At 39.7% G+C, this 22195-nt stretch overlaps 2 protein-coding genes across 2 annotated transcripts; one reads left to right on the top strand and one right to left on the bottom strand.

The window, feature by feature from the left end:
* Positions 1 to 9476: 9476 nt before the first annotated feature.
* Positions 9477 to 16798, top strand: clic1 (CLIC family member 1). Its single transcript, XM_084919561.1, has 7 exons — positions 9477 to 9604; positions 9858 to 9922; positions 11472 to 11581; positions 11928 to 12053; positions 12474 to 12580; positions 12877 to 13058; positions 13178 to 16798. The coding sequence occupies exons 2-7, from the start codon at positions 9881 to 9883 to the stop codon at positions 13337 to 13339; spliced, it is 729 nt and encodes a 242-aa protein (XP_084775687.1). The 5' UTR covers positions 9477 to 9604; positions 9858 to 9880; the 3' UTR covers positions 13340 to 16798.
* Positions 15923 to 21224, bottom strand: LOC146363195 (uncharacterized). Its single transcript, XM_084919562.1, has 3 exons — positions 20914 to 21224; positions 19117 to 19236; positions 15923 to 17083 (listed from the first exon to the last, which is right to left on the bottom strand). The coding sequence occupies exons 1-3, from the start codon at positions 20963 to 20965 to the stop codon at positions 16872 to 16874; spliced, it is 384 nt and encodes a 127-aa protein (XP_084775688.1). The 5' UTR covers positions 20966 to 21224; the 3' UTR covers positions 15923 to 16871.
* Between the last annotated feature and the right edge of the window lie 971 nt (positions 21225 to 22195).

The following is a 22195-nucleotide window of genomic DNA, read 5'->3' as shown; positions in this document are numbered from 1 at the left end:
GTTTTCCACATCCATTCCCGTAATACTTTGAATACACAGGGAACGTAAAACAAACTGGAGGCTGGCTTGACTGCAAGTCTCGAATTGGAGGCTGGCTTGACACAAGTCTAATGCTGCAGTAGCCACGTGTAGTCGTTACCTAGCAAGCATGCTGACGGTAGCTGTAGCCATTTTTAAATGCATTAAACCGTTTCGAGATCAGTCACCTCTGTTTGTTTGAAGCTTTTATGAAAAACAAACTTTGAAACACATATCAAGGTATTACTTTAAATATATGTATTTTTTACATACCTGCATTAGAATCAATCAGTTCCGCCTCATTTTCTTATTCATATAAATGCGTCTCTCCGTTCTCCCATCATCCTTTGCTTACACAGGTTGCGTCTGATTGGTTGGAGCCGAGAGCATCCAAAACTAACAGGAGTGGTCAATGAATCTATAAATGTGTTACGTGTGAAATGAAAATAATAAACCTAACAAAGGATTATGTACGTTAAATCTGAGCACTTTCAGATCGTGAATCAGTTTGGAAAACACTGTGTGATGGCCACAACATGAAGCGATTTTATTGTTGAATTATCAGTGATACTTTCATGTGTTTTTGTTGAGAAATGTTAACGATGTCATTAAAAGAAAGCATTAAATTAGGGAGAAAAACCCGTTCGCGGAGAGGGTCCCCGGTTCTCCAGTTAGATTGTGCTTCACGGCGTCATGTTTCGCGAGCGGGTTCATATTGGAATGAATTGACAACCCACAGCGTCGCATAAAAACGTGGAAGGGTACCTTTAGCGTCAGCATGAGAAGTTAAGGGACGTGACAAATCGTCATTATTTTACGCGTCGGGAGTGAGAACGGGTTGTTCAGTGTTATAGGATTTGTTTTGTTAGGAATGTATACACCTGTAGACTTAAACCCCTTTGCTTAGTGTTTTTAAGTGAAGACAGATCATATAATCTCTTAATGTACCCTGGTGGTGCTGGCCCCACTTGGCCTCCATGGACAGACACTGAATTTGGAAAAAGCTTTGGCTATTAGTGTAAAATGATCCGTGGATGGAGAACCCAGCAGGACACTCCTCATTGCATTTACTCTTTACTCTTTAAACTAGACTCAGTTTTCATGTCATGTTTATTATCTAACAAAAGAAAGCTCAATAACCCCCTTGTCATGGTCCTGGGTCATTTTGACCCAGCGTTCTTTGTTTCCTTGTGTTTCTGTATCATGTTAAGTTCATTTGCTGTTCTTGGAGTTATTCTATCAGTCCTAAGTTGTTCAGTTTAGTTTATTGGGTTTCCCCTCCTTGTGTGTTATTCCATGTCTCCCCAGCTCGTCATGTCTGTGCTCTCCCTCGTGCTCCTCAGTGGTTTTCTCTCCCACTCTGGTCTGCGTCTTTGTGTATTTCCTGTTTTATTGTGAAGGGCTGTGTCTTATGTCAGTGTATTGAGTTTTGCTTCCCCATGGTCTCGTCATGTCTGATTGTTCCCAGCTGTGCTCTCCTTTTGTGTCTCATTCCCTTGTTATCCCTCTGTGTATTTAAGCCTTGTGTTTGCCTCTATTAGGTCCTGGTTTGTCTGTCTCCTGTGTGAACCCTGTTGGATTTCGCCATGTTCCAGGTGTTTTGTTCCTCTGTATTGTTGTTTTGTAGCTGCTCCCAGTTTAGGCTTGGTTTAATTTAGTTCCCTGCCATGCTCTACTTTTGTTTTCTGCTTCACCTTGACCTGGAAATAAACTCATCCAGTTACTCAGTTATCAGTGCTTGCACTTGGGTCCACACTTCTCATCTCTTGACGATCTGCCTTGCAGATCTTGACACCCCTTTGCTGGGATTGAGATTGAACTCTCTCTCCAAAGACACACAAAAGGTGTTAAAAGCTACTGTAAACTGGATTTTTAGAAAAACAAAGTAACAGAAAAGACACCAAAGATGCAAAAACACAACAATGTGCAAACACACTCCAAATACAAAAGAATTGGAAAAAGACACACCAAACCATTAACATCTGCAGAACAACATCAGCAAGCCGCAACAAGAACACAAGCAGTCAGAAACCCACAGCATAAACTGGTAGTAAAGAAACACAACGCAAACCTTGAAATGAAAACAACACCAAAGAGAGAAAAATAGCAGAAAGAGATGCAAACTAAACACAAATACATGCAAAACACCTGTCAAAGAACACAAAAGCACAGCTATATGAGATGCTGCTCAGTCATAAAGACATGCAAAAATAAAAGTAAATGCAGAGAAAAAACACAACCAAACCATATTGTGGCAAACTTCTGCAAAGTAGAAGATGTAGAGCTTTATTTTAGACCTGCAGTTCCTGTGTTCTATACACTGCTCAGCTACAGAAATGCAGTTTTATTAGGAACATCCAAGAACAGCGGTCAGAGGTCATTAACGGGTGCAGCAGTCTCAGTCATGGTGTCCATTGCTGGCCACACTCAATACAGAACAAACAGCTGCAATAATGTTATACATTATCAATAACAATAATAGATCATTAACTTGTGAATGTCACGTGAACAGTCCCATGAGTCTTTGGGCTAGTGGCTCCTCCCCTTAGCCCGCTACAATATTATAGACTGTATTATAAAGAGACACAAAATGACCAAATAAGACTGAATAAGAAAAATTAGAAAAACAACCAAAATAGACCAAAAATTTAAAAAGCACATTATTATCAATTCTGTCTCACTAAAGCTGGATTGTTTTGCTGAAAAGTAAAGCAAAAAAACTCTACATGCTGTCATATTATCTACTGTAATAAACTGCTCAGCTGGGTAAAGATGAATAAACATTGATGACACTGGTACAAAAAAAGAAAATTAAAAAAACTTTCTGGACAAGAATTAAACTGGAATGTAAGAAATCAGCTTTTAAGAACCCACTTTAGTGCTTCCCAGAGTTATACATCTCAACATCATTAGAAGAGAACCTGTGACTCAAGGCTCTGTGGTCAAACTGCTGAAAAGAAACCACACTGAGTAAGACCAGTAACAAGAAGAAAGTTTCCAGGAACAAGAAACTAAATTAATGAGAACTAAAACAATTGACATCTGCAATGTTCCCTCTAAGCTGCGCGCGTGCGCAACTGCTGAACTGCTGACACGGTCTCTGCGCACAGAAAGTCTGCGTTGCGCACAAAAAAAAATCCAACCTGAATTTAAATTCAAATAAATACGTAACAAGTCATTCTGTTTTTGCAGTGTGAGTCAGTAAGTGACCGGTGATTGGCTGCTCCAGCCAATGATGCGACCCACATTCGTATATACGCAGCTAAATAAAGTCGTTGACAGGTTACGACAGTCCTTATGTGCCTTAGCTAGCAAAGCGGTGTGGCCAATGCGGAGTGAAGACACGCTAATGACAACGTGTACAACCATTGGAGATGTGAGCAAGACAGACGGAACAATTGACAGAAAAAGTGTGGACTTGAAACTATATACCAGTTTTTCTGAAACCAGAGTTATTATTCATTATGTTTTTTATTTATTATTATTTTTTGGAGTGGCACAAATAATTTGTGTGGCATCTTATTTGATGCAGAACACCTGATTGTTCTGTAAATAGTTTGAAATGGTTATTTTAAAAAACACACTCTCTCCCAGTGCACAGCAGGAACTTCACACAGATTCATAATAAAGTCAGAGCTTTATAAAAAAAATGTTAAGTGTGTTTTCAAAATTGGAATTAAACTTATTTTTACTTCCAATAGTATTAACATACTACACAGGTCATGAACAAGATTTCTTTTAATTTTCATTGTAAGTGGGCTAAAGCACTTAATTAAAAGTATTCTAACAGAAATATAAATGCTGTAATTTTATTTTTTAATAAACCATGGATGGATGCAATGCTGGTGTGACCAGTACACATGTCTGCTGTTGCTCACAATGGTCCAAGGGACCGCTGAGTGAGTTTGTGTGTTTGCAAAGACACATGAGAAATTAGAGGGAACATTGATCTGGACTTTGGTCTGATGAGACCAAATATTTGCTCCCACAAGACTAGTAGTGGAGGTGTGATGGCTTCCACATCATCCACTAGCTACACACCAACATACTGTATATGGTTCATTCATTTTTAAGCACCTCCAGCCTGTGTTTGACTAAGGAGTGGTGATGAAATGCTAAAACTCAGAGCACCAGACCTCCACAGTCATTTGATCTGAAACCCAGCTGAGGCAGTTCAGGAGGAGGGAAAAACAACAAATCAGAGCTCGGCATGTGAGGGAACGCTGAGATAAGCTGTTATCAAGAAAAAGAGTGAGCTCTCTAATCTAAAGTAGTCTTAGGAAACAAAGTGCTAAAAGTGCTAAGATAAGATGAGATTGATTTATGGTCTCACACAGGATTAGGCAATGTCTGCATTAAAAGACACACAAACCCTAACCTCATCACAATGAAACCCTAAATAGGCACACTTTAGTAAGTGTATAGAACACATAGTTTTGATTTCTTCCCCATATAGATCTGGGTATAATGAAGAAGAAAGTGCCTCAAGATGTGTACCGTTCTCCATCTGTTTCCTCTGTCATGTCTCAGTGTCTACATTCTCTGTACTCTGTCACTGTGGTTGTGACATTTAGTCATGTCTCTGCATTCATTTGCCTTTTCCCTGTGTCAAGCTCCTAAGTCTTTTGTCTGGGTCTCTGTTAGTGTTTTGCAATGTTCCCTCTAATTTTTCATGTGTCTGAGCGAACACACAAACTCCCTGAGCGGTCCCTTGGACCACTGTGAGCAACATCAGACATGTGCACTGTTGTCACGCCAGCATCGAATCCATCCAAGTTACATCGTTTATTAAAATAATCAAATTACAGCATTTACATTTATGTTAGAATACTTTTAATTAACTGCTTTAGCCCCACTTACATTGAAAAATTTAAAAAAAAATCTTGTTCATGACCTGTGCAGTATGTTAACACTATTGGAAGCAAAAATAACTTAAACTCCAATTTTGAAAACACAACTTTCTTTCTTTCTTTTTTTTTTTATAAAGCTCTGACTTGTATTATGAGTATGAGTCTGTGGTCTGGGAGAGAGTCCTGTAACTCTCTGTCTGCAAAATACAGTATATAATGACCAATGTTGGGCAATTAATTATATAGTTACTTCTTCAAAAAAGTAACTGAGTTTTGCAAACAAAGTTTTTTTGGGTTTTTTTGCAGCTGTTTACCTAAAAATGCAGCCAATGCATTTTTTTTTTTTTTTTAAATGACCATTTCAAACTATTTACAGAACAATCAGCTGTTCTGCATCAAATTTGATGCCACACAAATTATTTGTGCCACTCCAAAAAATAATTTCTGTCCACTATGAGATAAAGGAGAACAACAGCCTGATACCTGCAGGCCTGACAACAGGAGATGTATCACTCCTGTAACACCTGTAACATTCAGCAATCGCCTCATTGTTCTGACACACACAACAAAACTATTGACTACACTACACACCAACTACACAAGACAACACACTAACTACACAAGAAAACATGCTAAACGTTGCAAATCTCTCACATCTCAAAACACTCCTAAAACTTCCCTCCTTCCTAAACAACTAAATGCCATGTTGCCATATGACTTTTTGATTGGTTGACATGGTACATTTTTCGACCAATAGGAAAGGGTGGGGTTTTTTTGGTTTTGTTTTTGCTCACATGCGGAGAGCGCTTTCCTTATAAAACGCCGTTTTTACTGTTTCTTCCCGCAGTAAATATAAACAATGATAGTATTCAGAAAAAAACAAACAAACATTGCAATTTTTTTTTATCATAACTCTGGTTTTACGTAGTCTAAGACACAATTTAAAAACTGGTATAAAGTCCACACTTTTTCTGTCAATTGTTCCGTCTGTCTTGCTCACATCTCCAATGGTTGTATGGGTTGTCATTAGCGTGTCTTCACTCTGCATTGGCCACACCGCTTTGCTAGCTAAGGCACATAAGGACTGTCGTAACCTGTCAACGACTTTATTTAGCTGCGTATATACGAATGTGGGTCGCATCATTGGCTGGAGCAGCCAATCACCGGTCACTTACTGACTCACACTGCAAAAACAGAATGACTTGTTACATATTTATTTGAATTTAAATTCGGGTTGGATTTTTTTTGTGCGCAACGCAGACTTTCTGTGCGCAGAGACCGTGTCAGCAGTTCAGCAGTTGCGCACGCGCGCAGCTTAGAGGGAACATTGCAGATGTCAATTGTTTTAATTCTCATTAATTTAGTTTCTTGTTCCTGGAAACTTTCTTCTTGTTACTGGACTTACTCAGTGTGGTTTCTTTTCAGCAGTTTGACCACAGAGCCTTGAGTCACAGGTTCTCTTCTAATGATGTTGAGATGTATAACTCATTAGCTGAATTTTGTTCCCAAGGTGTCTCCACTCTTACCTCATGTGTGTATTTGAGTCCTCAGTTTCCCTCCTTTCTTTTATCACATCATTATCAGTCCTCCCCTAATGCTATGTCCTTTCTCGGCCGTCCTGTGTTTCTTTGTAGTCAGTTCCCTAGTTTACTTAGTTTTGTATTTTGTATTGTTTGAGTTCGTGAGTACAGCAATAAAGCTGCTTTGTTGAGTTTATGTTCAGTCTCCAGAGTCCTGCATTTGTGTTCACTCCCAGGCTACCACACAGCAAGCCTGTGATACTTGGTTTCAGTCAGCCTCAGTAACGGAGCTGAGACGAAGAAGCAAACACGTTAAAACCATCACAGATGGTGTACAAATCAGTCCAAAAAACAAAAATCATCAGAATGCAGAAAATGTAACAACTTATACTCAAAATTTCTGGAGACACGACCTCCAGATTTTCTGTGGATTGTGAGTAACACCTTCACCTCTAGGGGGCAGCATTTTACCAGTGACTGGTAAAACTTGTCAGAATTAAATGAAGCAAATAAAAACTTTTTAATTGTGACAAGAAACTTTTTTTAAAAAACCAAGACAACAAAAATCTGTGAAATATGAAATATGAGTACTGTGATCCTGAATGTGTTAATTTGAAAGGAGATTTAATATTTACAGCAAGTAGAGTGTTTTCTGTAAGTCATCTTTTCAGTTTGGCCCCCAAGGTGCTAATTTTACATACATATTTACATGTTGTTGTTATTTTCAGAAATAACAGGAAAATCCAAAAACCTCTGTAAAATAAGGTAAAACAAACAGGCTGACCAGATCCCCAAATCTAAATGTGGGGTGGAATAGGTTTGTAGACCTTACTAATGCCTTTTGTGTTTAATGTTAAAAAGAAGCTCGCGTTTTTTCCAGAAAACACCCAAAGGAGCCTGCATGATTCAGAAAAAATAATTTTTGAGACAGATAAAACCAAAACAAGCTCGTACAATGGGAAGAGAAAAGCATGGAGACGGAGAGAAACGGCTCAAGATCTGAAGCATATTCGGTAATCTGTAGTGATGTGCAATACCACTGATTTCCTTTCTGATGAATTCAGAGTGGTATCGATGATACTGATCCGATACCGATACTCTGTACAAAAACTTAATGTTTCATTGTATTTCATAATACAATATATAATTGTATTATGTAATCGTAATAATATAGCTTCATAATGATTACAGGACATCAGACTACTTGTTCATATTGCTTAATAATGTAGAATTATCATGCATAAATAAAAAATCTGAAGTTTTGTGCTATTTGAACATGTTGCCTGCCTGCAGCACTAAAGGACTCCGCCATAGACGTCTGTCTCCCCTAGCAGCACCTGTCCCTCTCCTCCTCTTCAGTTCGCCTCAACATATGCTCGTCATATTCTGTGATATGATTTACTCTGAGGTGTTTGACTAGGTTAGTGGTGTTGCCACAACACCTCACTGTCTTGCCACATGTATCGCAAACCACGTCTCGGTCGTTTGTGGAGGTAAAATACGTCCACACATGACTCCGTTCACGCTCAGCCATTGTTGTGAGTGCAGGCCAGGGGCTGACACATTTATTCAGCCGTAGTTCGCATATGTCTGTGAAAGGCAAGAGGAAGTAGTTCCTTCCAATTTAGACGATCCGAATGACATAGTTTCTTTCCACGGTGTTCCTGTTAATGAAAAACTACAAATTTACTCCAAAGTACTAAAATATCGATATTGATGAGAATTGATTCTAGAACATAAATTACTGGTATCGGAAGAATCGATATTTCAGTATCGATCTGCACACCACTAGGAATCTGTCAAACATGGTTTAGGTATTATTATGTCATGGGCTCGCATGGCTGTCAGTGGAACCGGATCACTTGTGTTTATTGACAATGTGACTACTGAACGGGATGGGCTATATTCTCTGCTCAGATTGAGTCAAGTGCTGAAAAACAGGTCAGACAGGCTTCACAGTGAAAATTGTTAATGAGCCAAAGCAAACTACTAAAGAAACCCAGGAAATTTTCAAGGCAGAGAACTGGGATATTTTTGCAATGGCCAACTCAGTCACAAGCATGCTTTGCAGTTTTTAACAATGTGAGCACAATAATGTATGAGCCTCTTAAAATCAGGGACTGAGCATCAACTAAGCACGTTTGTTTAAACCAGGGGTGTTGAAACATAAGGCCCCCGGGTCTATAATATGTGAAACATGTCAAATGTATGATATGATGAATGATATCAAGTCATCTTGAACCACAAACAACATTCCTGTAACAAAGTAGAAGCCGCAATCAGTTTTTGGCAGGGATTTTTATATATCCTTTATTTATGCAGTTAAAAAATCTCGTTCACAAAAAAATGTCTTTTTTTTAAGAGTAATCTGGTCGAGAGGGCAGCAGAATTGCAACAAATATAACAATGGTTCTGTAAACATATTGTAAGTGGACAAAGGACACGATTGGTTATAATGTAAGTACAATAACACAGAGTTATAAAGATACTTGAAAACAGGCCATTTTTAAATTTGATATATAAAAAATCTGTAAACCCTTTTCACCGAAGTCTATTTACCAACATACATAAAGATGTTGCACATAAAAAACACGTGGAAACATTGGAAATCAGTTTTTGGCAGGCGTTCGCGAGGAAGGCTGGAAAATGTGAAAGAGGGGATCAACTTTTGGACTTTTAACTGTATTTTCGTAAGTTTTACAGCTTTTCCTATTGATAAAGTCTGCATTTTAATCAGATGTTTAAGGTTTGATATAAAAATCCGCTGTGGTTGTGCACAGAGGCAAAACTACAAAAACTACAACCCTAACTGTATATGGGACAGTCAGACACATCAGCCACCGCCCCATAACCAGTGAATAAGTGCCTTTAACGCGTCTCCCCAAAGCTACCAAGTGCTCGTCTCATGGTGGCTGTTACGTAACACGCCGCCTGCTCCAAGCTCGGCTCTCCGCGGTGACTTTTCTGTGCTTCTATTTGCTGCTTTGAAATAAACGTTCTTTAACGTGAATAAACAGACCGCTCCTTCATACTACGGTCGCTTTTATTCGCCGAGAGCGCAGCCCGTCATGCACCACCAGGAAATGGAGGATGATGATGATGATGATGATGATTGTGTCGCTGCAGCCAACGGACGCGCGCACACACACACGCACTCAGCAGCAGAACTGGGAGGAGAAACCAGCAACAGGCAACGAGAACTTCGAGCACTGTGAGGTTAGAAGCTCTACTGACTCTAAATTATGTGAATTTTGAGCTTCGGGAGCGCACGGCATGTGTGGATTTACTTTGTGACGCCCGTGGAGCTGCTACATTGTCGCGTTTGTCACTTTAGTCACCGATATTGTGTAGCGGAAGATGGGCTGGGCTCCCCGCGTTTGCGGTTGTTTCTGGCTCAGAAAAGGCGACTTTGCGCTCGATCGGGCTTCGTGTTAGAAACTTTTTAACGCCCGTGTCTCTCTCTTTATAGGTTTCGTGCAGCTACGGGTGAAGATGAGCGACGCCGGTCAGCCCAAACTTGAACTTTTCGTGAAGGTAAGAGAGTGAATGGGCGCAGAGAAGGAAAGCATCACACCCAGAGAGTGACGCGCACACGGGCGACATTATGTGCCCTGAGTTTATTTAGTGGGCTGAGCCGGTCTGCTCGGGCTTCTTTCATCTTATTGTTTCATCAGCACGCTCAGTGTGTTTTCTATTACATGCTGATAACCTGTCTCTGACACCTGCACGGTCCTTACAGCTGACTTCAAGCCGCCTTTGTTTTATCTTTTATTTTCATGCAGTATTTGTTGTAATAGTGACGTCAATCAGACCCCCCTCTGCTGACTCACCGGGCTTATAAACCACTGTAAGGCTAATCTAATTAAACGCACATTAAGATAACAGCCAGCCGACTTTAGTCTATATTTAGTATGTTGGCCAGGCAGGCTAATCTCATTTTCTTTGAGCCAAAAACAGGCAGTAACATACTAACCAGTGTGGCTCACTTCACACATAAAGATTTCTCTGTGTGAACATGTGCGCCACCCTGTGCTTCCCACCCCCACCTTCTTCAGGGTGAAAGATGCTGTTGTAACTTCTCTAAATTGACCTCTTAAATGTAGTTTCTCGTGAACTGTGGTTAACAACACTAGGCGGTTGCCTGATGAGGCCACGTTTCAGATCCTAAAGATCAAAACTAGCATGCCCTACAGCACTGTGTAGGGCTGGGTGCTCCACGCTCTACAGCAGTAAAGAAGTTAGGGGTGGGTGGGTCAATCCACGTTTACATTTCAGACATGAAAACCGAAAGGTGTGTTTTGTTGCTCTAAAATTTTTTAATTTCTTCAGAATGCCTTGCTTTCCCCTAGTATCAGTACTAGTATTGGCAATATTTGCCCAATATTTACTTAAGTATCCATACTAAAATTTGCCGTATGGCTCAGCAGTAACAGAAGTAACATATGCTGCATCTCAAGCTTCAGGTAGTTTCATTTTGGGGATTGTTTTTGGAGCTGATTAATGATTGGGTCTATAAACTGTGTTATAGTGTTTAAAACAGCCTTGTGCAGACTAAATAATCATAGTTTGTTTCATTTATGCAATAATTATATTCCAATTTATCCGATAGTATGAAAATTACTGCTGTAAAGACAAATCAGACAAGCAGATGAACTCTGTACATTTGCGATTTAAAAGGCAGAAATTAGAACTTTATTTCCATCATACCAAAAAACCCTGAATTTCTTTTTTGTTTAACAGCAGCTATTCCATCCTGCTCAAACGTCTTCACTTTCAGTTGTCGATTCGAGTTCTTTGAGGAAATGTGATGTGTGGTGATGTATATTTCTCTTTGTTTTGACTCAGACATCCTGTGTGCTGACTTTGCAGGTCGGGTGAAAAACTAAGGTGCACGTTTCTGCATCAGCAGTATGCGTACTGTAACCAAATGTGCGGCGAAGATTTTAAGGCTTTTCTTTGCGTTTTTGGATCGCTGACCTGAAGAAACACAGCAGATTTTCCAGCATTTTATGGAGGAAAGTCTTAGAAAAATAGATGGAAACATTACTGTAATATTGTAATATTCTCTGTTTTTGTTTCCCAGGCAGGAAGCGATGGTCAGAGCATCGGCAACTGTCCTTTCTCTCAGCGTCTCTTTATGGTGCTGTGGCTTAAGGGAGTCACCTTTGACGTTACCACAGTGGATATGAAGAGGTGAAAGCACTCGTCCTTCACGCTCTGTATGGCCACTTTTGTTTATTCTGTCTCTCTCACTAATGCTGGCGCAACAAGGGAACATTTGCCTACACTTTTAATGTTTTAATGGCCCCAAGTGAAGCTGGCACTGAAAAAGCCTGGGGTATTTCATTCATTCATTAAAAGATAAAAAGCTGCCACGCTTTGATTTTAGGTGAAAGTTGGACACATTGTAGCTGCTCACATGGGTAATTTCCTGCGGTTGGAAATCTTTACACTCCTTTTTTTCCCTTTTTTGTCTTTCTCTGTTCTGACTCACTCTCTACTCCATCTGTCTTCTGGACTTTTTCCGTCCCGCTTTCAGGAAGCCAGACATCTTGAAGGACCTGGCACCGGGTGCTCAGCCTCCCTTCCTGTTATACAGCAGCGAGGTGAAAACTGACACCAACAAGATTGAGGAGTTCCTGGAAGAGCATCTCTGCCCTCCAAAGTAATCTTTCCCTTCATCTCTGAAGTGCTGATACAGATAACACAAACTGTCTTGTTTGATCTGATAATGATCTGAATATTGCAATTTTGTTGGGCACAAAGAGATGTCTCTGGAGGCTTTGAGCACAGATTGATTGTTTTGAATTTTGCAGGAAAAAGGCAACATTTTGTAGACAAGTCGAAAAAGTAGGCCCTGCACGCCAACTCCAAACCATAAGATCTAAATCTGAATCTTTGTGAGATTAAACTATCTAATTCTACATTTTTGCAGGTGTTTCCGTTGTAGATACAGCAATGAATAGATTAATGATAACGAAATAAACCGTTGGCTGCAAATGCATTTGTTGACTTCTTGCACATCAACACGAATCGCTTGAAGATTTATATCTTGATGTGATCTATGATGTTATTGGACATCTAGGTATCCTCGTCTGGCTGCTCGTAACCCAGAGTCCAACACGGCAGGCCTGGACGTCTTCTCCAAGTTCTCTGCCTACGTCAAGAACTCAAACCCTCAGACCAATGAAAGTAAGTCGGCTCCACTCAGACTTATGGTGCAATAAAGTAAATGTTAGAGTAGTGCCTGGTTTAATTTCCAGCATCAAATTGTGCTGAGCAGCTTCTGTCAGTTCCCCGATGGGCTGAAAATCAGCAGGGAGCCTCTGTTAATAACATTAGGCTCTGAGTGTAAACACGTCACCTGCTGATGTTTGTGTGCAGCTTTTCCTACCTCGTCTCTGCTGCTGGTTTAAATATATTTATATCAAGACACCTCTATTTATACTTAATGCTTGAGTGTTTTCTGTGTGTGCCCATGTGCTCAGATCTAGAGAAAGGCCTCCTGAAGGCTCTGAAGAAGCTAGATGACTACCTCGGCTCCCCACTTCCCGATGAGATCGACGAGAATAGCGCCGATGAGCTCACTTCCTCGTCACGCCCTTTCCTGGATGGCCAGGTGCTCACTCTGGCTGATTGCAACCTGCTGCCTAAGCTCCACATCGTGAAGGTGATCTTGTGATTTTTAAAGCAGTGCAGCATGAGGATGATGCGTTATAAGAATGAGTCAATGCTTTGCTTTGTTTTTTTGTAATTATGCCTATTTCTTCCCGCCCTCTATCTCTGCAGGTGGTGTGCTTGAAATACAGAAACTTCACCATCCCTCAGAGTCTGACAAACCTCTGGAGGTACCTGAACGCCGCCTATGCAAGGGAGGAGTTCTCTTCCACCTGCCCGGTTGACGAAGAGATCTACTTCGCCTATTCCTCTGTAGCTAAAGCTCTCAAGTAGGGATAGAACAGGGGGTTACGTGTTCTGAATATACCAGCAGAGCAACATAGGAAAGCACAAAATACACACACACACACACACTCATGAATATTCACTCTGCAAGCAGCATGGTCGATGCTTTTCTTTGTAAACTGGAGCGCTGCAGGAATCTTTTGTTACGCCTGCAGGTTAATTTCTTGCACCCTTATACGGCAGTATCACCTTTCGCAGTGTTGGCGCTAGTTTACATTGTTTTTCCTCACCTGAAACTGGGTCGGTTTACATCAGCAAGGGAAACAAGGAAGCTCGGGAAAGCGCAAGTGAAAGCAATTACATGCAAGTAGTGCAACTTTTAACCCCGTTAAACTTCCTCCTCCGATGGGTTCTTTCACGTGTCACGTTCTCCGGTTGCCGACCACGTTGCTCGCAGGAGCGCACATTCACATCGTCATCGCACTCTTCTAACTACAGCCCTGCTTATGTACAGTTTCACCATGAGCAGATACACACTGACGCTTCTTGTTCCTTTCTTCTTCAAGACAGTTGCTACAGTATGTTTTGGGTTTTTTGTTATTTTTCCTGGTTGTAATTTCAACAGACACAAGGCTGCCTGACAGATCAAACTTTTCATATGTAACGTTGCAGGCTTCCCCCAGGCAGATTCAGCTCTCGTTTCTCTGGTTAAGGAAGTGAAATTTGCATATCAGCTCCAGATCACCTGCCAAAGAGTCTTTTGTACTGAGCCTTTCACATGGACTTTATTTCATTACTGAGGGAACAAGGCCTTTTTACAGTACAAAATCTTTTTTATCCTTTAATTAAAAGCCAAGTTTTGTCTAAGTGTTAGATTGCTTATTCTTTGTAGTGCACCTCAGAGAGGAAAGGGGTGCATACCGGGTCTCGCTGAAGAACAGTTACAGAGACAGGAAACTGTTTCAATAGAGGCGGGCTTCCCCTTTCTGTGCTCCCACACAGCAGGCGTGAAGGATTATTTAAGATTACCAAGCGTCTATGTGATCCGCTGTGAGGGCCCATTGCCAGTAATTTATTCAGTGCTGCCCAGTGGGTATTGAAGGAGGCGCTGGATGAAGCGTATTTGTGTTTCTCACTGTCAGTTACTCCCATGAAAACGCTTTCTAATTCTAACGCTTTGTACAAATTAAATCAGCTGCACAAAATATAACATTTAGTCTTCTTGCTAACATGATGAATTACTTCTACTGCTTATCTGGTGTAAGCACTGTGTAAGCATTGCCATTGAATGCTACCAAAAGAAGCCAAAACTACGGATTATATAAAAGGTGTTTGTAGCCACCATGACATCATTTCCTTTTTTTTTAAACAATCTTTTGAAACCGGATGTGACAAACGAGAGCCGATTTGAAACTTTGCATTCATTGGCTTATGACTTGTCAATAATTTGTCATTGCCGTTAGCCAATGTGCATCCTAGATACATCTTGGACTGACCAAAATGTATAAAATGGACCGATGTTTTGTTTTATTCATTTATGGTACTTTCACCTCCTTCAAACCTGACACATATAGGGACTACATTAGCTTATAGTCCCTTGAGACTGGGTTTTATTGCCTCCTTGTCTCAAACGGTTCGTCTTTCACATATAAGGCGATTATGTTAACTGCTACGCTGTTGAACCACTCTCTCTTATTCAGCATGATCCAAAATGAGTAACTCAGCCTATTTAAGCTCTTCCAGAAACTGTTTACACAGGACAACTCCAAAGGCTGTTACCCCATAGATGGTCTTTTCAACCAGAGAAGTCCAACCCCAATGGCCATGCACTTCCCTATTGGTTTCACTCTTCAGACCATGAAGTTACATCCATTTTTTAATAGTCTGCAGTTACCATGAGCCTGTTAAAGTGCTATAAAACATGCTAAACATAGACATTTTTTTTTTTAAAAAGGGGAAGGATAAGCATCAACATAGCTACAGTTATAAAACAACCAGGTTGATATAAATAGTCTGAACATTTATAATATGTGGATTTACTTTTTGAGATTAGTGCACCACATCAACTGCTAGTATCTCCTGTCCATATGTCGTCTACATTTTGATAGAAACCAAGAATTTTGGCCTTGTAACCGGTTGTAGGTTAAATGCATTGTTAGTGTTTTCATAGGACTTGCTGACAGTAAAAAATATACCTGATCCTTTAAAAGCCTTGTGTCCTCAGAGATGCCCTGTGGACTAATCCACTCCTGGGAGGAAGTCCTCTGGTCTGAAATTCCTGTTTAAGTGACTTGAAATGAACTCGCTGCGAGGAACTGGAACTACTGGACAGCACGCCTTGTCTGACTTTAGGAGCAGCTTGTGAAGGAAATAATGAACTAACATTTATAGAGAGCTCTCAGGGATGGGCCCTGTCTACATGTGCAGTAGTAAAAATTAGTTTCTGAGTTGCGTTTTTTTCCCTTTTTTCCACACAAAAAATTTAAATGGAAGCTTTTTAAAACCTCCGTCCACAGTGAAGACTCTCAATAGGGAAACAGGAGGAAAAGGTGTGCGCCTTTATTCCCTTTTTTGACAACAGGCTGGCTTCTAATTGGCCAGCATTCCTGTACAGTTAGGGTCACTTGTTGCGATTATGTCAAGCACCCTTGACATATTTTTTTTTTTTTTTGCATTTTTGTGTTATGATTTTTTTCTGAACAAAAGCAAAAAATTCCAGTTTTAAAAGAACATCCGTGTACGTGTGGACCGGGCTACAGTTTGTGCTGTAAACATCTTCGTTGTGTGTCTCAGATCAGGGTGAAACTCATTGACAAAATAAACCTAAGTGCAATTTAAGCAGATTTAAGAAGACAATCTTGAGTTAAACTTTATTAGAAAAACAGCGGGAGCAAAGTCAATTCTTTTTCTACAGAGGTTGTAATCCCTCCGCAATGCCATGCTTGGTATTGATCAAGTAGATGATGCATTGTACTTGACTGAATTGTTGGATTTTTATCTATTTTTTAAAGTGGAATGATGTTTAAAGGGACAGAGTCTGAATAATTTTAGTGCTAATATATTGTAGTATTTCTTCTCTCCGTGTGTGGAAGACTGTAGGACTTGATGTAATTTCAGGGACCACTTAATATGTTAAATTAGACAAATCATTAAATGCATAGTTTGTTTCTCAATTAACTGTTTTAACTTTTTTTTTAAAGAATATATATATATATGTCATCCATGTCCGTTGTTATCCAAACTGTGCTTTTTGCTTTGTTTCTTAACCATCTTTTACTATTTTAGCCTTTTATTGTCTTTTTTCCACTCATTTTGCCATCATGTAGTCAAAAACATCTAAACTTCAAAGTCCACTGGATCAAAAGTAAAAGTGTGGACACACAATCAGCAGGCTTAAATCATCGATCAAATCAAACTACTAGCGCAGCTGAAATGTATTTTGTACTTTAAACATCTTACGAAGTAGGGTTTATTAATGTCCCAATAAAATATCTTCATAGTAAATCAGTCGGTGACAGATGTGTTTCATTTTTAAAATTTGTTTTTATCGAGGATAAGACTGCATCGTCTCGTCTGCTGCTCAGGCCAGCAGAAGCCCGAGCGCAGGCAGCAGGCAGAGCACCACTCCCACCAAGCTGGGGGCAGTAACGGACACGGCACTGTTGCACAGGTCGGTATCGCAGCACACGTTGGTGTAGTTGAAGGAGACCCCTGACGTGTATTTCTCTCCACTCACGTCGCACTGGGAGGCAACTGCGCAGCTTTTTTCGTACAACGTCAGCTGTAGTGGGCCTGTGAGAGCAGAGGAGTAGAAGGATATTATTATTGTTATTATTTTTCGCATGGAATTTAAAGAGCATTCAATCCATTTTCTACACTTTTAATGGTTCTTGACACAGGACACTGTGCCTTTTTAGGAATAGTTCACTCGGCAAGCGAGAAAAAAATATTTGATGCACTGATTAAGTATGTTTCCAAAAGTCTATCAGTTTTGGAATTTGCATCTATTTGGACTCAAGGATAATCTGATTTCGTGAAAATCTGAATGTCAAAGGTCACAACAACCTAACAAAGCGTGCATGTAGCCAGAACTCATGAATTCATAAATCTGTTTTGTCAAACTTTCCCACCAAAATATAACAGAATGACATTTTATATCCTCATTTCTCAGCAAATCCAATATATTTTTCAATTAATTGTTATATAACATAAATGGAATCATGACTAATTGAGATGATATGATGTGTTTATGCTTAAATAGATACTGAAGTGTATTGTGTTTTATACATTTATACATGATAGTTTTAAATTTAACATTATGAATGCTTCAAAAACAGTGAAAGCAAAGAAAACTTTGAATGCCTGATTAGTTTTACTTCTTGATTTTTTTTGCACCTGGATGTTAGCAATATAGACTCACCAGACACTTCATTAGGTATACCTGTCCAGCTGCTCATTAATACAAATCTCCAATTAGCCAACTGCATGGCAGTAAGTGACATAGTTGTTGGTGCCAGGCAGTCTTATCTTAGTGTTTCACAAACTGGTGATTTGCTGGGATTTTCCCACACAACCATCTGCAAGGTTTACAGAGAATGGCCGGAAAAGATCAATTGTTCAGTGAGCAGCAGTTCTCTGGGTGAAAATGCCTCATAGAGACCAGAGGCTAGACTGAAGGAATCCATCTTTCCTTGTATTTATGGTTCAGGTTGCTGCTGGCGGTGGTGCAGTAATGTAGGAGATATTTTACCAGCTCATTATTGTCTAAACACCATATTGTTCCTGAGTATTGTTGTTAACCGTGTCCATCCCTTTATGACCACAGTGTACCAATGTTTTGATGGCTGCTCCCAGCAGGATAATGCACCATGTCATCAAATCATCTCAAACTGGTTTTTGAACATGACACTGAGCTCACATTACTCATATGGAATGAGCGACTTTCATCACGAACGTTTAGCTGACAAATCTACAGCAACTGTGCGACGCTATCATGACAATATGGACCAAAATGTCTGAGGTATTTTTCCAAAAGCTTGCTGAATCTATGACACAGAGATTTAAGAAAGTTTGTACAGCAAAAGGAGATCAAAGCAAGGAACTAGCAAGATGTGCATAGTGGAGTGGCCAGTGAGTGTAGGAAATCCAAAACTCAAAAAACAACAAGATATAAACAGAAAGGATAGCAGAGTCCAAAAACTGCAGTAGAACGAAGTACAGTAAAACAAGAGACAGCAGATTATTCATTCAGACTCTAAATCAGGCAAGCAAATTTAACTAGTTCCTCACTGGGATTGTTTTAAAATTACTCATACTGAAAACTGAGAGTAATTGTGGGAACTTTGTCCCTGATGAGACATGGTGAACATTTTGCCCCACCCAGATAGCCCAGAGTGTTATTTTTAGACATAATTTGACATCACGGGTGCTATTGAGCTGACAACCGGCCTGATGAGAAAATGTTACAGAAGTTTGAAGGTTGAGTCATTCTTTCACCTGGTTTTGTTTTCACATTTAAGTCACTGACGAAAGACAAGGCCCTGAGAAGCAGTTCAAAGAGCAGCCTACAAAGACATGAAACAGTCCTTATTGTATAGTTTATGTATGATCGGTGACCACAAGCTGAAAGGTTTGATTTATAAAAAGAACTTTAGACTTGGTCCTAATAGCGTCTTTATTGTCTGTTCACTGTAATGTGCATTTCTAAAAATGTTTCTCACAAATCTTTTGTAAAATAAGGCTTTATTTTCCAGTTTGTGGCCATCATGCTTGAGACTCACTGAAATTAATCTAATCTAATAAATGCAGACAAATCTGGCTCTTACCTCGTGTTCCTGACGCTACGCTGGAGAGGCAGCGCTGGCCAGCTGGACACTCCACAGGAAACTTTAAGCAGTCCAGAGGAGAGATGGATGGAAACATACAGGTGTAACAGCACAAACAGGCTGAGGGGCAAAAACAGTGGTTGTTAGGCACTGTCAGCTGTACAGCTCTGGCAGGGATTGCAACAACAAGAGCTTAAAACTCCAATATTGTATCAGCTGACAGTCACAACATAAAGGATTTGGCTCTGAAAGATGATATTTTCAAACTAACAGTAACTGCAATTATGTTTGTTTCCAAAAGAAGCCAAATTGTTTCGTAGAAGATGAATGCATATTTTGATATTGAAAAATAGACTTGTTGATGCCCCCTGGTGGAATATCTTTGTAATTGAGACACTTTTTAACTTCTCTTCTAACTTATGCTTCTCTGCACTGCAGCAACATCTGATAATTACTTTTCTATCACCGACTCGGCAGACAACTGTCATAACAGAAACTCTAACAGAAACATGTTTCTATTCATAAGACAACAGTAAAAACACTGTAAAATGGGTTAAAGGTTACACTCTCTTTACTTTTCGTATTTCCAAGTGTACGATATGTACACAACAAATGTAAATATGCAAACAGCGCACTGTAAAATTACATTAGCAATCAGCTTTAAGACAGAGTAAGCAGAGGTCATGTGTCCTTCCTTCTGCATGTTCTACTCGGGCACCACCCTTCACCAGAGTTATTAAGTATACGGTTAAAGATGTCCACTTGTAGTTGAGTAAGTTATTGTTATAATAATGTTTAATTTTGAGTTTGTTTTATATTTATGAGTAAAACTAGTAAACTTTAAATTAAAATAGTCAAACTCATTAGAAAAAAAAGCCTGACATTGGAGAATAAACATGAAATGTTTGTTTATAATTCACTTTTAGATTTTACATTTAACTCATGTTAGCACTTTTTAAACTCTTCACATGTTGTGTACGATAAAGTTTAAATATGTAACTAAAATTGTAACTAAAGTAAGTGTGTTGTGAGGTGACTGTAGCTCAAGAGGTACAGCGAGCCATCTACTAACTGGGACATTGGTGGTTTGATTGCCAGCTGCTTCAGTCTCAGTGCCAAAACGTCCTTGAGCAAAATACTGAACCAAGTTGGAGTGTGTATAAAACACTGTGTAATAGAAAAGTGTTATATAATAACCGCTCGATTTACCGTGTTAAATTTGTACTTTCCACCACTGAAAAACAAGAAAAAGTGCTTGAACTTTCAAAGTCTTAGACAAAATGTGTACTGGACTAAATTACTTATTTCATGTTTACCAGTCACATAAGTAAAATTAAAAACACTACCGACAACAAATCCAACATACTGAACTTACTTGAACTGATTTCTTCAACAATCTACACTATTTGAATCAAACTACAGTAGTGGAATATAAGCATACTCTACAAATCTCCTCTGTGTAGTATTTCCTGGCCAAAAGAGCTTCCTAATTAAAGGGATAAAACTCTCTTTATGTGAAAAGTATACCTGAACTCATCAAATCAAGCATGTTAGCATCCATCATTAATCATTTTTCCTGTAACAGGAGATCTTGCACTAAAATGCATTAAAAATATGTCAGCTTTAAGAGAGTCAAATCTCAAATGTGCATGCAGAAAAATGTTAAACATCACAGAGTTTTGCAGACTTTGTCCCTCTCACTGACTTGAGTAATGGATCTCCAGTATTTAAAAGTATTTGATTTTTTTTCCCTTACATTACAAAAGCACCTGAAGACAATTGAATGTTTTTACATACCTGCCAAAGGAAGACAACACATGAGAATAATTAAAAGTTGTGAACGAGGCATGATGCTTCCTTAAAAGTCCCTTGGTTGATGTTTCGAGCTGGATTTTTCTAAACACTTCTTGTCCCAGGGCGTTACGACTCCCTAACTACTTGATATGGTGCGTCCCCCAGCTCATTTGCAAATTACATTTATTTTCATCTCTGTTTCTCTCTATGTCTCCAATGATCTGATAAAAGGTGCCTCTTTATATTGCAAGCACCCATGTGTCACCTGAGTTTTTCCCTCAGTCTTTGCTGATTTGTGCTGTCATGATCCTGAGGCGAACTCCTCCCTGAAACTTCTAATTCAATCTGGAGAGTTAATTGTGGACAGCATGGTTACAGGCAGTGGGAAAATGAAGAGTTATATCGTGTATTTGGTGAGTGTTTATATACTAACGATGCTCAGGAAGCTTTTGACAAGAACAACATCTTCACTCATTCATTCAGTGACTGCTGGTTGCAGGCATTTGTGTCTCTTGTGGTTCTGCCGCAGCATTTCAGTCAAGTTAAGGTCTGGACGCTGACTGGGCTATTTCATCACCTTGATTCATTTTTGTTTTGTTTTGTTTTGTTTTTTAGCCTTTCTGTTGTCTAAGGAGCTTGGAAAGTAAAGCGTCTGGACTTCTTTAATTTTGTTGAAGACATTTCACCTCTCGTCGAGAAGCTTCTTCAGTTCTAAGAGCAAATGGTGAAGAGTCCCAGATTTTTAAGCCCTATGGGAGTGTCCTCCAAGAGGGTAATGAACCGCCTATATCACACGAGCCAAGGTGTGAAAACGGATGTGGGTCACAATCAGCCACGGTTTCAGGTGAACCCATTGGGAAACCTAGCCTTTCTGTTGTACTTGGGATCATTGTCCTCTTGCACAACCCAATTTCAGCCAAGCTTTAGCTGTCAGAGCAATGGCCTCATATTTTACTACTTTAATACTTTGGTATATAGAGTTGGGTTGCAAAACAAGCTCAACTCATCATCCTTCCACCACCATGCTTCACAACTAGTATGACCCTGTGCATCATGGCCAAACATCTCCACTCTGGATTTGAAGACATTGATCCAGAAATCTTTTGATTTGTTCAGATGTAACTTTGCAAACCTAAACTGTGCTGTCCTCAGTCAGGACTCTGTAGGAATTTGTGGGTTTTTTCTGACCTTGGGGTGAATTTCTGCGTTCACTCAGAAGACACACCTGACCAACAGACCAGCAAACTGCCAAAACAGCTTTTTGTAGAGATGCTTACAGTTGCTG

The sequence above is a fragment of the Perissodus microlepis genome, chromosome 22 (assembly GCF_051167445.1).
Source record: "Perissodus microlepis isolate ML-2025 ecotype Zambia chromosome 22, ASM5116744v1, whole genome shotgun sequence".
NCBI classification, from domain to species: Eukaryota; Metazoa; Chordata; class Actinopteri; order Cichliformes; family Cichlidae; genus Perissodus; species Perissodus microlepis.
This window is presented reverse-complemented; position numbering and strand designations above follow the sequence as displayed.

Coding starts and splice junctions, on each gene's coding strand:
- clic1 (XM_084919561.1), top strand. CDS start 9,881: ATGAGCGACGCCGGTCAGCCCAAACTTGAACTTTTCGTGAAG. Junction 11,582..11,927: donor ACCACAGTGGATATGAAGAG/GTGAAAGCACTC, acceptor TCCCGCTTTCAG/GAAGCCAGACATCTTGAAGG. Junction 12,581..12,876: donor AAACCCTCAGACCAATGAAA/GTAAGTCGGCTC, acceptor CCATGTGCTCAG/ATCTAGAGAAAGGCCTCCTG.
- LOC146363195 (XM_084919562.1), bottom strand. CDS start 20,965: ATGCCTCGTTCACAACTTTTAATTATTCTCATGTGTTGTCTTCCTTTG. Junction 19,237..20,913: donor GTGTTGTCTTCCTTTGGCAG/GTATGTAAAAAC, acceptor TTTGCCCCTCAG/CCTGTTTGTGCTGTTACACC. Junction 17,084..19,116: donor CGTAGCGTCAGGAACACGAG/GTAAGAGCCAGA, acceptor CTGCTCTCACAG/GCCCACTACAGCTGACGTTG.